Below are 17179 nucleotides of genomic sequence, written 5' to 3' on the forward strand. Positions count from 1 at the left end.
CCCCCGCCAAGGGACCAGTCACAATACCAGTAGATTGCCAGGCACCCAGTATTACTGCTGCACAGGTTAAAACAGCACTGTCCAAGGCCAACAATACAGCTTCTATGGGACCTGATAATATATCTGGTTGTGTTCTACATGAACTACAGATTGAACTGGCACATCACCTGTGCGCCCTCTTCAATCACAGCCTCACCTCAGGCTTTATCCCTACCAAATGGCATACTGCTACAGTCATCTCTCTCCACAAAGGAGAAGCGACTACAGACATTGGGAACTATCGCCCCATTAGCCTGACGAGTCTGATATGCAAAGCTATGGAATGGGTCCTCATAGACCTAATAAACAAAGATATAAGGAATCTCCAAACTCTGGATCCCACACAGTTTGGTTTTGTGAAGAGTAGATCATACCTGCTCAACTTCTTTGAGTCAGTCACCAGAGCTGTGGATGAAGGCAAGGTGGTTCATACAGCCTACCTTGATCTGGCCAAGGCCTTTGATACCATTCCCCACTCAGGAAACATAGAAAATCTCACTAAGTTAGGCATCAACCCCTATATCACTAGGTGGGTTGCAAACTGGCTCACAGGTAGAACCCACAGTGTGAAAGCAGCCGACTCCAAGTCAGACTGATGACAAGTCACGAGTGGTGTCCCACAGGGTTTGGTCCTGGGTCCTCCCCTGCTTGGTAGCTACTTCTCTGAAGTTCAGGCACTCTAGCTGACAAAGTTCACAGACGATTGCAAGTAGGGAGCTATTATTAACTCCCCAAGTGATGTTGACATCCTACAGAAAGGCCTCACTGAGACCAATGACTGGTGTCAGAACCATGGCCTTAAGCTCAATGCAAAAATATGTGTAGTCATCCCCTTTGGGAAAAACCAGGTTCCCATGAATTACCACAGTGAGGGTAGTCCACTGAACACAGAAGGCATTATAAGAGATTTGGAAACACAGGTTGACAGCAACCTCTCTTTTGGCTACCACATTGCCACTGTGGTCAGAAAGTCCTATATGGCACATCTCATTACCAAGGGTTTTGCATCCAGGAAGAAAGAGGTCACTGTCGCCCTCTACTCTTCACTCATTAGGCCAATCATTGAGTACAATGCCTCATTTGGCATGTACCTCACTAAACACCTGCAGCAACCGGAGAGGCCGCAAAAGTACCTCACAAAGGATCCTAGGCCTTAAACATTTGTCCTATATAGAAAGACTAATAAAATCTCCAACTATTCCCTGTCTCATATCGCCTACTTAGAGGCGATCTCTGCTTGACTTACAAAGTCATGTTTGACTCAGCTCTGTTAGAAATGCTACATATAAAGAAATCCCAATCCCTTCACACCACACACTTCAGAGACCCCAACCTCATTACCGCAATCAACAGAACATGCTGGAGGGACAGGTTCATAACCCAGAGACTGCCCTTTCTACGGATAGACTTCCCATACATGTCAAGCAGAGCACCTCACTGGCCCTCTTCAAGAGAAATCTTGATGAGTGGATGGGAAATAGAAAACTCACCCCAGGGATAACTCCAGTGGCTTTACTCGACAGAGGCACTGGGAACTAAGGTCTGGTGGCACGATGCCAGGGTAATCCTATGGGCTAGGCTTGTAAAGGCCTCAGGGCCATTAGCCTAGTACACACCTATGAAAAAAGGGGAAAGAGAGAGGGAGCAAGAGAGAACGCTGTACTGATTTATGACATACCTGCCCACAGTACAGAACAAACATCCATTACAAATTATGTAGAGCGGACACCTTTTCAAATTACCAAAGTGGGACTTTTTTTATGAAAAAAGTATATTTTTCGGGATAAACCATGCCCACACCCAGTGCAAAGGAGAGAATTTCTCTTTGTTAACAAAATAAAAGCTCACTTTGACAGACTTGGACGCGTTTCTGTTTCATATCATATACAAATAAATGTTATATTCAGCTATTAGAGAAAAGTTAGTATTTTTCCCTAAAATCCCAAATCTCCATTTACTTTTAAAATCTGCAACATCAGGGAAAAGACTACCACTCACTGGAGAGCCTGCAAATTGCTTCTCTAGAACCAGCTTGGAATTAGTGCTTCCATTTTGCTTCTGGTGAGAGAAATAGCAGAGGGTCAATTATTGCCTGGCCTCACACAGACTGCCAACCAATAGAAAACCTGTAAACTGATTCTTAACAGCCATCTTGGGATGAGTGCTACTGTTTTTCTTTTGGTAAGAAAGGGATCATTACAACATTGTTTCCTGGCTGCCTCTAATTGAAGACTCCATGTGGGACTTATCTAACTGGTCTGGTTGTCATTTTAGTGGAAATTTCTTCAGTTTACATTTTAGACTGTTGTGCAGCTTGGTGATTTGTTGCCCTGAGCTGCTATACATGCTACCTAAGGCACCTACTAGGATAAGATTACAGCAAGCCTAAGGACCCCTGCTACACCTGAGTTGAGACAAATGATCACCAGAGTTTACAACCGGTTTCTCAGGAATCGGCATGAGATTACTGCGACTGTTTTGCTCCTGGTGAGAAAAGCAGCAAAGTGACAATTTCTAGCATTATATTGTTGTAGTGAGACCAGCATTAGTATTAACAACACAGTAGCAAAGAGCTGGACTACTAATATTTGTTATACGTGTCAACCCTTGCTTAATTTCTTTTGTACTTCTGGCAGTGTGTAGTGCATTGCATCTCTAGTACTGTTACTGCGTGTGCAACTAAGAATTGGTGGTAAACCGAAATTCTGCTACAATCATCATAATGTACAGTGTTCTGCCTTTTAGCTGACTGTACTGTTTAGGTACCAGTACCTAGAAATTACTAAGGAGACTGCACTATTTTTCTGTTCAGGATCACTACTTAGTGACTGCTCTGCTCTGACATTTCATAGCTAATGTCTATACAGTATTGTCTTTGCTGACTGTATTGTTTAGGGATTAGTGCCTAGAAATTGCTCTGCAGGTCCACTGTCCTGTTCAGTGTTGCTACTTAGTGACTGCGCTGCTTTTAGATGCTATAGCAATTGTATCAAGTGCCTTGTATATTGTCTTAGTTGACTGTATTATTCAAGGACAAACGCCTAGAAATTGCTCTGGTGAGTTCATCACTGTCCTGCTCAGTGTTGGTGCTTAGTGACTGCTCACTCTGATTTTACAGGCTATTGCTGTCCGTTTCCAATGTCTGTTCTGTAGTGTGTGTATGTATCCCAAGTTGTACAAACACATGTGACACTACAAATTAGCTGTATAAAGTTAGCAATTATGTACTGAGGTTTGACAAACCTGTGTTAAATGACCCTAGGTATTGTGTTGAGCACCTAGTATCTCTGACCTAAAAATTTAGCTCTAAGGTACAAGTCTCATTCTGTGGTACAAGCTAAACCTACAATGTTTAACATCTAGCAACTATTCTGCAGTGCATGTGCACACAAGAGGTCATATAGCACTAGGAGATGTAGTTCTACAAATTAGCCTTGTGACATTATTAGTACTTTATACAATATAGGGAAGCACAGTGGTACAGACAGTAGCATTGCCAGTTCACAAAAAGAGATTCTCAGTTGGAGTGGTGGCTTCTGTGCTGAGTCTGCATGTCTTTCCTAGGTTCATATGGATTTTCTTCCCGCCTCTCCAAACCCATAAGGTAATACACTTCAGAATCTAAATTGTCTCTATGCATGCTTGTGGTGTGTATATTACAAACAAGAAAGGCCTGGGAACATGCATCCGATCTCTACTTGCTTAATAAATTTCATGAATGCTAGCTGTTCATGGGTCCTTATAACACTCAAATGCAGATCAAAAGTATTGAAACAAGAATGATAGTACAATATTATATTATCTTTACAATAAAACACTGCTAGATTGCCTTTCATTCAACTTAATTTCACAGTGACATCCTAAATACTTTATCCATAAACCTTCAGGGTCTACTATAGCAATTGCTCTCCAACTCCTGTGTACTATAACCATCCCTAGTCCTCTCCCTCTGACAATATAGGTTCATGGGTAGTACTAGGCTATCTGCCCGAAGGCATTTATAAGCCTGGCTGGAATGTGTTTGCTTTCACCGCCCCTTAGATTAGTTCTCTGTGTCTCTGTCCAGCAGAGCCATTGAAGTGATCCCTGGGGTAAACTTTCTGTTTCCCATCCACTCGTCAAGGTTTCCCTTGAAGAGGGTTAGAGCGGAGCTCTGCCTAATGTAGATTGGAATCTTGTTCCAGAGCATGGGAAGTCTCTGGGACAGGAATCTAATCCCTTCAGCACATCTAATTTATTGTTGGGGTGAGGTTTAGATCCTTGTAGAGTGTGGCTCGAGGGGATATGGTTTTCTTTAGGTGGAGCATGTCCATCAATTCTGGGTTGGACATGGCCTTGTATGTCAGGCAGAGATCACCTCTGAGTAGGCGGTATGCAACATAGTACAGCTGGAGTTTCTTCGGTCTAGCTGCATAGGGCATCTGCTTGAGGCCAGTGATCCTCTTGGTGAGGTAATTCTCTGGTCTTTCCAGTTGTTGCAGGTGTCTTGTTCCCATGCTCTGGAACAAGATTCCAACCTACATTAGACAGAGCTGCTCGCTAACACTCTTCAAGAGAAACCTTGACGAGTGGATGGGAAACAAAGTATACCCTGGGGATCACTTCAATGGCTCTGCTGGACAGAGGCACAGGGAACGAATCTAAGGGGGGCGGCGAAAGCCAACACTTTCCGGCTAGGCTTATAAATGCCTTCGGGCAGATTGCCTAGCACCTACCTAAGAACCTAAAACATCTTGTGGAGGAACTCCTGTATTAAATAAAATGTATAGCAAAAGGAGGAAAATAATGAAAGTTTTAAGAAATCACCTCCCCTACATCAAGACCCCCCCCCAAAAATAAAATGTAAATCAAGAGTGCAAACATAAGGTTGATACAAATATCAAAGAAACTTACAAATCTTTCTTTGGTTAAGTCAGGAAGTTGATATCCAATAATGCATTGAATTTACTGAAATCACCCATATCATCACACATCCTGATCCAAAGAATACAGACAATATATTAAGAAAAATGTAATGCAAACTTTGCTCCACCTACCCACACTGTTGCCCTAATTTTCCCTGAAAAGTTAGTTTCCCCATAAAATTACTTTGAAACAAGTTTTAGAATCTCTGTTAAATGGCTAAAAATACTTCCACAGAACAAACCTAGATACTAGGCTGCCGTGTATGCACTATCCGAGCCTCTGTTTAAAATGTTCAAACTCAGTCTATCCATAGGTTTGTGCCTGTTACCTGAAGATAAACTACTGTGACTCCCCTAAAAAAGGGCAGCCCCTCTATGGACCCAGATAATTATACAGCACATCAGCTTCAGTCTTGCATGCAAAGCTATAGATCATATTGTTGCACAAAGCCATTTATGCTGACACAGGCAACTTAACCGCTCTAGATCCTAGGAATTCAATTTTGCAAAGGACATTGCCTCTCTCTTTATCCTTGTAAGCTTCTTTTAAAAAGGTCACAGAGGCCATGGACAGTGGTCACTCAGTGTACACTGCTTACCTCAAGGCTTTTGACTCTAGTCTCCAAACTGGTGTTATAGAAAAAAATAGTTAAACTTAATGTAAACCCCTAGACTGTTTGTTGAATTGCAAATTAGCTATCCAAAAGATCAAAGATCCCAAGTAATGAAAGTTGTTGGTATCCTTTCTGGATGTACAAATGTAACCCCTGGGTACCACAGGTTGAATACAGTGCCCTCTCCTCTTCAGCATTTATTCCGCTGATATCCTAGCCAATACACAAGAAGGGCAGTTGACAGCATCTACTGATGTCTGCAAAATGGGTACTATTACCCCCTCATCCATTAATATGAAACAACTCCAGCAAGTGATGGAATATGCACCTAAAATATTTGCAAACTAAATGCAAAAAAGTGCAGTGTAGTAGCACTCAGTAAAAAAGCTGTTCTTATCTTATGTTAAAAACTGAGCTCCTCTTCAGACTTGGTTCTTAAGAGACCTAGGTACTTATATGGGCATCTCAATACCTTTCAAATGTCCAGATTTTTGACTCATATTTCTGGTCTGTTCTTCGTAAAAAGTGCAGTTTCTGGCAAATTGTTGAGGATTGTAATCACTAAATAATGACGGATATCTGAGTATCAGACTTTATATCCTTCAGAAAATGCACACTAATGCAAAACCTGCTATTCTAGCAACTTTCTAAGTTTATAAGAGCAATATCTAAAATCTGCCCCTGTTTTTGGCCTTTGTGAGATTTGGACAACTCTAATTAGATTATCATGTTGCCAGTGCAATCAGATCATTCTACCTAGGAGAGTTATTTTCCAAGAGGAATATCTTCAACATATGAAGATGTCACCTTATTACTGCACTCTCCCCTCATCAGAACCATTATCGAATGTAACTACGACTGCGGCATTCAGAAAACTGTGCATACTGCTGAAGTGGAGAAGCCCCAAAGACTTCTAACCAAGAAAATTAAAGGGCATAACCCATTCAACTATCTGAACAGACTAGTCCTACGCTTCACACTCCATAGCCTACTAGATGCTCCAATGTAATCTATCACTTTTTGAACCATTTCTTCACAAGCCCAGTAGCCCTACCGACACCTGCAGTAGGGACATAAATCTACACACAAAAAAAAAGACCTTCTGGACAGAGAGGTTCCTTATGCAGCACATTCTCAGCCTATGGAATAAGTTATCACTATAAACAAGACTGTAGCTAGGGCACAGTAAACAGTGCAGACGCCCCAGATCCAAATTATCAGGGAGCACAATCAGCACCGCAGCTGAGTTGCTACTCAGTAGCGAGTGAAGTACTGGCAGTCATTTATGCAGCCATGGACGATACTGAAGTTGCTTCAATGCCTTATAGTGAGTGAGCAACTGTAGCAAGGAACTAGTATAAGCTCTTTGCTACAGTTTCTGAAGGTTCTCTCCAGGTTGGAGTGGGGGTGAATGACAGACTTGGGACTGCCCAGGGCACCAAATGTTCTAGCTATAAGTCAAAGTACTACTTTGGCTACTTCTAAGGCTAATCTTGCTGAAAGGATGGGAAGACAAATTTACCCTAGGTTTATCATTCACAGCCCTGCCTGACTTTGATATGCAGGCATTATTAACTGCTCATAAATGGTGGCAAGAAGTTTTAAATGTGTTTGTAGAACTAGATATCTTATGGTTCTCAGGGATTACTTCATAGGTAGGTACTAGGCTATATGCCCGAAGGCATTTATAAGCCTAGCCAGAATGTGTTGTCTTTCGCCACCCCCTTAGATTAGTTCCCTGTACCTCTGTCCAGAAGAGCCACTGAAGTGATCCCCGGGATAAACTTGGTTTCCCATCCACTTGTCAAGGTTTCTATTGAGTGTTAGCAAGGAGCTCTGCCTAATGTAATTGGAATCTTGTTCCAAAGCATGGGAAGTCTCTGGGACAGGAATCTATCCCTCCAGCACGTCCTATTTATTGTTGTGGTGAGGTTTAGATCCCTAAAGCGTGTGGCTCAAGGGGATAAGGTTTTCTTTAGGTGGAGCATGTCCATCAATTCTGGGTTGGACATGGCCTTGTATGTCAGGCAGAGATCACCTCTGAGTAGGCGGTATGCAACAGAGTACAGCTGGAGTTTCTTCAGTCGAGCTGCATGGGGCATCTGTTTGAGGCCAATGATCCTCTTGGCGGGGTACTTATGTGGTCTTTCCAGCCTTTGCAGGTGTCTTGTAAGGTACATCCCAAATGGGGCATTGTACTCTATGATGGCTCTGATGAGTGATGAGTAGAAGGGCACAATGACCTCTTTTGATCTGGATGCAAATCCTTTTGTGATTAGGAGGGCCACATAGAAGGATTTTTTTAAACCACTTTGGCAATGTGATTCTCAAAGGAGAGATTACTATCTACTTGGGTCCCCAGATCCCTTATTACGTTTTCCGTATTTAGGGGACTACCACCTATGTGGTAGTTTGTGGGTAATTTGTTTTTTTCTGAAGGGGATGACTATGCACTTTTTGGCATTTAGCTTGAGGCCATGATTTTGACACCAGGTATCTGTCTCAGCGAGACCCTTTTGGAAGATGTCTGTGTCAGCCGGTAAGTCAAGTACAGCCCCTAGTTTGCAGTCGTTTGCAAACTTGGTCAGCCACAGTCTTCCTGTGCTTGCCTGTACCTCTGAGAAGTATATGCCGAACAGGAGGGGTCCTAGGACTGAGCCCTGGGGAATGCCACTTGTAACCGCTTTAGAGTTAGACATAGCTCCTGCAACTCTCACTATGTGGGTTCTGTCGGTGAGCCAGTTGGCAACCCATCTTGTGACATAGGGGTTTATGTTCAGGCTGGTGAGCTTGTCTACAATACCAGAATGGGGAATGGTGTTGAAGACCTTTGCGAGGTCTAAGCAGGCTGTGTGTACCATCTTTCCCTCATCTATAGCCTTTGTAACTGTCTCAAAGAAGTCTGCCAGGTTTAGGAGGCATGATCTGCCCTTAAAGCCGAACTGGGTAGGGTCCAGTGTTTGGAGGTTCCCAATGTCTCTGTTAATGAGTTCCATGATGATGCGCTCCACAGCCTTGCAGACCAAGCTAGTCAGGTTTATAGGGCGATAGTTCCCAAGGTCTGTTGTGGCTCCACCTTTGTGGAGCAGAATAACCATTGCTGTGCGCCACTCTATGGGTATATAGCCTGTGGAGAGGCTGAGTTTGAACAGTTGTTTAGGTCAGGGATTAGTTCGTCTTTGAGCTCATGTAGGACGCAGCCTGGGACACCGTCCGGTCCTACTGATGCTGTGTTTTTTGGCTTTGGAGAGGGCTGTTTTAACTTGAGTGTCTGTGATTTCAGGGGCTCTACATTCTTCTGGTATGGTTATGGGCCCTTTTGGGGGTGAAGTTTACACTGAACCTGTCTGCCAGGATGTTGGCAATATTGGTCGGTTCAGTGTATTTTGTGCCATTCTGCACCAACTCTGAGCAGATCTGAGCATTGCCACTTAGATTCTTGACATAGCTAAAGAATGCCTTGTGGTTATCTTTGGAGTCCTTGGCAATTTTTCTTTCGAAGCTCGCCTTGGATGATTTTATGAGGGATCGTAGTTTCTTGCTGATACTGATCAGGGATGTCTTCCCTTCTTTTCTGTACTAGTTTCTTCCTCCTACTGTATAGCTTGCTTATGGCAGGGGTCCACCGGACTGGTTTCCTTTTCTTGGAAGAGTGAGTCTTGGTTTTGCTTAGGATAGCACAATCCATGCATTCATGTAGGTGCCCGTAGAATGCATTAGTAAAGGATTTTGCAGCTAGGACAGCATTATCCCTTAGCATGGGGGCTTTGAAACTTTCCACCACAGTCTTAAGTAACGTGAAGTTTGCTTTTGAAAAGTTTTTCACGGTGGTTTCCTTGTCCAGGGGTGGGGGCGGAATGTGGATATCCAAAGTGATTTGTTTATGGTCAGATCTAACCAGCAAGGGGTTGTCCTCCGGTGTGGAACACCAGTTGCACATGTTGGTGATAACCAGGTCCAATATGTTATCACCTCTGGTGGTAGTGTTGACCAGTTGATCCAGGACATTTGAGTTTATAAATTCTAGGAAATGTTGGACAAGGGAGTTAGTACTTGAGTAGCTCTCCCAGTTAACGTTTGGGTAATTGAAACCACTCCAAAAAAACATAGAGAGACCAGCATACAATGGCACCATATAATAAAGTATTCTTTAAAAGACAAACCGGTTTCGGCTGGACTAGTATCCTATACTCCTGCGGATTATAGCTGAAATTTTTGTACAGTCTCCAACAGATTTACCCAATATAATGCTCATCTGCTACAATTTAAACATAGTGCTGATTTAGATGTGCTCCTCTTAGACATACTGACTTCATAAAGTTATAAGCGTAAAGGTACAACTATCATTAAATACATGAACTAAGCACTCATGAAGAATCCCCAACACTAACTATACTACCTGAAGACATTCTCTTTTCAGAAATAAGAAAGTACTCCCCTTTCTAACCCTGTGCCATTGTTTTTAAAGGCTCACAGAGGTATGTTTCTCACACACTTCACGCAATGCGTTAGTTAACTACAATATGGCACCTTTGGTATGTCAATAGGTGTGTTCAGTGTGAGGTTAACAACTTTTGTGAAAGCATTATTCATGTAGATTTACAGCCTAGTTCTTACCACCCAAGCATGCCTCTCAATTGTCCAGATTTTCGCTGCATATTTTTGTTCTGCTCCTCATAAAATTTCTGGTTTTCTAGCAAATCACTGAAGACTGAAGTCACTAAATATATTTGACTTTTAGACTTCATATCCTTTGGAAAATGCATACTAACACAAACTGAGCACCCAAGTGCTCTGGATTGTGCAAACACTCCACATTTGTGATCAAATTAACCCACTGTCCCACACTGAATAGTGGTGGCTCCATGTTGCAATTTTTGACTTTCTCCTATATCACAATCATAGCCAATCAGCATCGCACTATACAAGCCAGTCAAATAACTGCTCTAGAGGTAAAGGGAGCCAGTCAGGAGGAACAAAATGCAGCCAATCATGTACTGCTACTAGCTTTTTTGCACCACTGCAATACCTTCAAAACAGTAACTGTAGGGCACAGAAAAATCATCACACTTGTATTTATGGGCTGGCAAGGTGGTCTTCATCCGACTGCATGGCATCCTGGATGTTGTTTCTTAAAGCTGATTCATTTGAAAATTATCGTTCGCTCTGACTGTGGATGAGGGACAAGATACAGAAACTGGACGAGGAGACACTGGCTGAATGAGAGTTGCTACAATCACTGCAGTGCATCAGGTACAGTGACTGTACACCAGACCACTAACAAAATAAAGGAAATAAGCCTACAAAAGGGCTGAGTTTTGCTTTACTTGGATTGGGATAGTTGTGGTGGTTGTGTTGCTGCCTGGGATCTATACCCCTGCTTTGGATTTTTTTGTTTGTTTGTTTTTTGATGGCATTTGGGAGTTGTGGACTACTGGACTTGTGGAGCTGCAACGTCTCAGACAAGAGTAGGGTTCTAGATTTTTAAGGATGTCCATACTGTTTGGTCTGTTCCTCATAAAATCTGTTTTTTTTTTTTTTTGCTAATCTCTGAAGATCCAAGTTACTAAATAATGACATACAATCGAGTTTCAGACTTCAATAATTCACATTCTCGTAGCAATAGTTTTAAAGTGTCCTTGACGAATTCTTTATTTGTCCCTGATTCTTCTTGGATTGGTCCTTGATTGGTTGAATTAACAGATTTGGTTGGAAAAAATGTGGAGGGGATGGAAAACCAGGTGCTGAAGAGCATTTTTTAATAGTTCCATAGTTCCAGTTGAATACTGTTGTTACTACTTGCGGCGAAATTGAAGTGTATTAACCCACCACCGAGTTCGTGCAGGAATGGGCGTGCCCACCGCAATTGACATGCCGGAGGGCGGGGATTAACAATGGCAATGTGCTGTGATTGACATGCAATGCAAATGTAACAGTATTTAATATTTAATATTTAATATTTAATAATATAGCACTTAAGCACAAACGCATACAAATAATGGCCCTACATAAAGGTGCTTCTATCATATTATATCATATATTGTCCAACTTAAACCAAGTATTTAATTTTTTGTGCTACTACTACCACACCAGCCAAAGCTCCGTATGTACCCAACATAAATTATTTATCCCTGCAGTAACTTTTGTAGAGAGAAGAAAACCTAATAGACGATCCTCAGTAACTGCCACTCAAATGTGTCCTTCAGATTTGCAGCTTCTCATTTACAAGACAAAAAGCTGTACTCAAATATTTACTTCAGACAGAACAATTTCTAATGATCTGCAATGTTAGCAGCAGCTAAGAGACCACTACCTCGTACAGTCCTTTACTCTGTAATTACTTCCTCAAATTTCTATATGGTGTCCCTAAACTAGAAACTGCCTAGCCCACACGGCCAACCATTCTTAACGATTTTGAGAATAGTCCACTTCAGTATAGCATCTCCTTTTACAGCAATTCTAATTATCATACCCTGCATTAAATTGCTTTCTATCTAACCCAACTACAACTACAGCTTACACTATCTTCTCCATACCATTATATCACACTTCCTAGATTTTAACATGTACATATTCCCACACAGTAAATAAAAATAGTCTTAATGCCGATTGCTCTGTCTAATCTTTTTATCAATCTAACTTACCTTGTGTTTTGGTGGCATCTTTCAATCAAATGGTGGGCGGGGCTTGCTACTGCACATCTGGTGGGTTAATACACTTCAATATTGCCCTATTAGCTACTGAGTATATTGCATTTTATCAAGAATTTCTGCTGACTTTGCTTTAATAATTGACGTGTGCCTTGTTGAATTTTTAAAAATGTGCATAGGTTCATAGGTTTATACTAGGCTATCTGCCCTAAGGCATTTATAAGCCTAGCCCAAGTTTTTGTGGCTTACGCCACCCCTTATATGAAAAAATACTATGCCCATTAGTTTGTTGTGCCTCTGTCCAGCAGTGACACAGAGATGATTCCCGGGAAAAACCTACGATCTCCCATCCACAGGTCAAGATTTCTCTTGAACAGAGCCAGCGAGGTGCTCTGCCTCACATGGACCGGGATTTTATTCCACAGCATAGGGAGTCTCTGAGTGATAAATCTATCGCTCCAGCACGTCCTATTTATATCCGTGCTAAGGTTTAAGTCGCTTGCTCTAGTGGTTTTGGTGGATTTGGATTTTTTGAGGTGGAGCATGTCCATTAATTCGGGTTGGACATGGCCTTGTATGTCAGGCACATGTCACCTCTGAGCAGACGGTATGCGACTGAATAGAGCTGGAGTTTCTTCAATCTGGCAGCATATGACAGATTTTGGAGTCCCTTTATCCTTTTGGTGAGGAACTTTTGGGGTCTCTCCAATTGCTGCAGATGTCGGGTGAGATACATCCCGAATGGGGCATTGTACTCGATCACTGGTCTGATAAGTGAAGAGTACAGGGGAACAATGACCTCACTAGTTCTGGATGTGAATACCTTCATGATCAGGTGGGCAATGTAGAAGGTCTTTCTAACCATTTTAGCAACGTGAGTGTCAAAAGAAAGGCCACTGTCAACCTGGGTCCCCAGGTCCCTGATAACCTCTTCTGTGCTTAGTGGATTGCCACCTATATGGTAGCTTGGGGTTACCTTGTTTTTCCCGAAGGGTATGACTATATATTTTTTGGCGTTTAACTTCAGGCCATGGCTCTGGCACCAGCTATCTGTTTCCGTGAGTCCCTTCTGAAGGATATCCGTGTCCGATGCACTTTCCACTATGGCGCCCAGTTTGCAGTCATCTGCAAACTTTGTCAGCCAAAGTCCTCCCATGTTGGCCTGTACTTCTGAGAAGTAGATGCCGAACAATAGGGGGCCAAGGACCGAGCCCTGTGGGACACCACTTGTGACCGGCTTGGAGTCTGACATAGCGCCAGCAACTCTAACCCTGTGGGTTCTGTCCTTAAGCCAGTTTGCAACCCATCTTGTGACATATGGGTTTACATTTAAGCTGGTAAGTTTTTCTACAATACCCGAGTGGGGTATTGTGTCGAAAGCCTTTGCAAGGTCAAGGTAGGCTGTATGGACTGCCTTTCCCTCATCAATGGCCTTGGTGACTGTTTCGAAAAAGTCGACCAAGTTCAAAAGGCATGATCTTCCCTTGACGAAGCCAAACTGGGTCGGGTCCAATGTCTTCAAGTCCCCTATATCTTTATGAGCTCCATTATGATCCTCTCCATAGCTTTGCAGACTAGACTTGTTAAACTTATGGGGCGGTAATTACCAGTGTCCGTAGAGGCACCGCCTTTGTGGAGTGGGACCACAGTTGCCGTACGCCACTCCTTGGGCACGTATCCTGTGGTAAGGCTGAGATTAAACAGCTGCCTTATGTGCGGGTTTAATTCCTCATTTAGCTCGTGTAGCACACAGCCGGGGACACCATCCGGTCCCATTGATGCTGTGTTTTTAGCTTTAGAGAGAGCAGCTTTCACCTGCGCATATGAGATGTCTGGGAGGCTACACTCCGCTGGGATAGTTATCTCTCCTTTAGGGGGGGGGGAGACGGGGGTGAAGTTTGCACTGAACCTGTCTGCCAGTATGTTGGCAATGTCTGTGGGTTCAGTGATTTTTGTATCATTTTGGACTAATTCTGAGCATATCTGGGAGTTTCCACCCAGGTTCCTAACATAGCTGAAAAAGGCCTTATGATTGTCCTTTGAATCCATGGCAATTTTTCTCTCAAAATTGGCCTTAGTTGATTTTATGAGTGCTCGTACTTTTTTACTAATAATGATCAGGGGTGACTTCCCTTTTATGGATTTTGTTCTATCATGTAATAGCTTTCTCCTCTTATTGTAAAGAATGGACGTTTGCCCTTTGTGGAAAGAGTCTTGGTTTTATTTGGGATTGCCTGATCCATGCAGTCCTGGAGGTGTTCATAGAAGGCATTTGTAAGGGCTTCCGCAGATTGGGTTGTGGTTTCCACTGGCTCAGGGGCCTTGAAGGATACCACACCAGTCTTGAGTAGTGTGAAGTTTGCTTTAGAGAAGTTCTTCACTGTGGTCTTCTTTGTTTGGGGTGGGGGCGGGATGTGGATTTCCAGTGAGATTAGTTTATGATCAGATCTCACCAATGAGGGATATACTCCGGTGTGGAGCATTTTGTCCCCATGTTTGTGATAATGAGATCTAGTATATTTTCTCCTCTCGTGGGAACAGTGACTAGCTGTTCCATGGCATTTGAATTTATGAACTCCAGGAACCGTTGGGCTAGAAAGTTAGGGCTTGAGTAATGTTCCCAGTCTATATTCGGGTAGTTGAAGTCACCCAATATGATGGTGTTTAGAGATACATTTATACCCTCCAGTGTCTTCAGGAAGGCTGTGTGGGGTTCCTGAGTTTGAGAGGGTGGCCTGTAGCATGCTACAATTTGTAGAGCAGTTTTGCCTATGGTTAGTTGCACCTGGATAGTTTCCGAAGCTTCGTGCGTTGCCACCAACCTGGAGTTCACTAACTTAATACTTCCGGCAGAAGGTAAGGTTGCCACCCGTCTCGTTGTCAGCGGGACACTTACAGGTTAAGCCACCTTATCCCTTTGCCCGCTGTATTAAGTAGTGGGACCTGAAAAGTCCCGCTTTTGCGATCGTACTGAATTGCCGTAGAAAAGTCACAATTACTTCCGGCTTTTTCATGGCAATTCAGTTACATCACCAACCGGACCTGCAGGCAAAGCTGCTGCCTGTTAGGTCCAGGTGCTTTAATTCGTGCAGCAATTGGCTGCAATTCACGAAAATGGTGGGTATTGGGGCAGAAAGAGCCCTGCAAAGTTTGCGGCTGTAGGAGCGCTTTGTTTTAAGCGCTTCTACAGCCGCTAAAAAAAGACGGAGGTTTTTTTTATAACAAGCGATCCAGTCAGCCAGCCATCCTCCTCCATCCAGCCAGTCATCCATGCAGCCAGGCATCCATCCATCCAGCAGCTACTCCCACCAACCAGCTAGCCACTCCAGCCAGCCATGCATCCATTCATTCAGCCATCCATCCAGCCATGCATCCGTTCATTCAGCCATCCAGCTGCTACTCCTACAGCCATCCGTCATATCCATAACAGCATCTCCTACACCACTCTGGTGGTGACATCATGGTAGAGGGTGTGACCAGTGTCATATTGGCCACACCCCCGTGTCCCACTTTGGCCCACTTAAAAGGTGGCAACCCTAAGGTCCACTTCAACCAGGTCCCATGGAAATGGTGCATTTTTGCACAATGCAAAAATTGGGTGTTCTGCATTTTGTCACACATTGCTAGCCACACTCACTTCCTAAGAGGTTACGATCTATGAACACAAATCATGTTATTCTAGCACCTTTCTAAGTTTATAAGGGCAATATATAAAATATGTCCTTATTTTTGTGCCCCCCTGAATTATTTAGGCTTTGTCCAGAATCTGTGCGCTAAGAGGTTTTGATATACGCACCTAACACATCAAAGCTTTTAATGTGGGGCAAAGATATGGCATCAGATGCAGCTTTTAATGTGGGGCAAAGATATGGCATCAGATACAGCTTTTAATGTGGGGCAAAGATATGGCATCAGATACAGCTTTTAATGTGGGGCAAAGATATGGCATCAGATACAGCTTTTAATGTGGGGCAAAGATATGGCATCAGATACAGCTTTTAAAGTGGAGCAAATGGGAACACAACTAAGTTACCGGTGTAGAGCCAAATATACCGGGACTGTTTGCTATTATCGCTACCAAATTTGCCTCCTCCAAAATAAAAAGAAAAACGTTCCTCTTAAACGTTCACTTGCACACCAGGAGAAAACACTCATTTTGTGATGAAAATTACAAATAAACAAAAAGAGGGACAAAACTACCTGTGACAATGACAGTCTTCCCGTGTAAAGTAGCACTGCTCTTGCAACGCAATCCTTTAATAAAATTGTAATACACTAAAACATAAACTCCAACCACTACGGCTATCACCACAGGAACAAGCATGACTGCATATTAATCCACTTCCTATTTCTGTTCGCTTCACCGCTTTTCCCTGCTTCCGGTGTTACGTTTAAGAAAGGGCAACACGTGGTAGTGCCACACCTCACCCGCCCACGATATGTCAAAGCATGATTACGTTTGATTGGCGTTTGTGGGACTGTGTAAGATTGATAACGTGGACGCCTTTTTTGGTGTGTTACACACACGCCGCTAAATTAAGAAGCACAAACGAATCGTGTTTATATACATAAAATAAAAAGTTTATGTCATCGGTGACATATGCTTGATAGTGCAAGTGTTGTTGATACGTCGATAAATTTATACTTCATGGCATCAACGAGAAATGTGATGGTATAACTGATTACTCATTCTTATAAGAAAGGTAGCGAGGGTTACCACCTTTTCAAATCACTTAATCCCCAAAGTGGGACATTTTTGGTACACACATCAGATTTTGCAGGGCAAAACATGCCCACGGCCAGTACAAAGGACATAACTTTTTGCCTAAATAAAGGCTTATTCTTGTAGCATTTAGGTGCTTATTCTGTTTCTTGTAGCATTTAGGTGTTTCAGATACAGAATAGCTGTTTTATGCAACTATCACATAAAATGTAGGACATATTTTTGTCCTAAAATCTCAGGACATTTGCC

At 42.9% G+C, this 17179-nt stretch overlaps 1 protein-coding gene across 2 annotated transcripts in view; it reads right to left on the reverse strand.

Moving 5' to 3' along the window:
- DHRS13 (dehydrogenase/reductase 13) overlaps positions 1 to 16598 on the reverse strand; it is a 321157-nt gene extending 304559 nt beyond the window's left edge. Inside the window, exon 1 of one of the 2 annotated variants that reach the window (XM_044054429.1) lies at positions 16408 to 16598. In XM_044054429.1, the coding sequence (XP_043910364.1) occupies positions 16408 to 16531 (124 nt within the window). In that variant the 5' untranslated portion in view covers positions 16532 to 16598. The remainder of the gene's footprint in view (positions 1 to 16407) is intronic. The other variant, XM_044054430.1, reaches the window with a different exon arrangement.
- Between the last annotated feature and the right edge of the window lie 581 nt (positions 16599 to 17179).

The sequence above is a fragment of the Protopterus annectens genome, chromosome 13.part0 (genome assembly GCF_019279795.1).
Source record: "Protopterus annectens isolate FY-2018-M chromosome 13.part0, PAN1.0, whole genome shotgun sequence".
Classification (NCBI taxonomy): Eukaryota; Metazoa; Chordata; order Ceratodontiformes; family Protopteridae; genus Protopterus; species Protopterus annectens.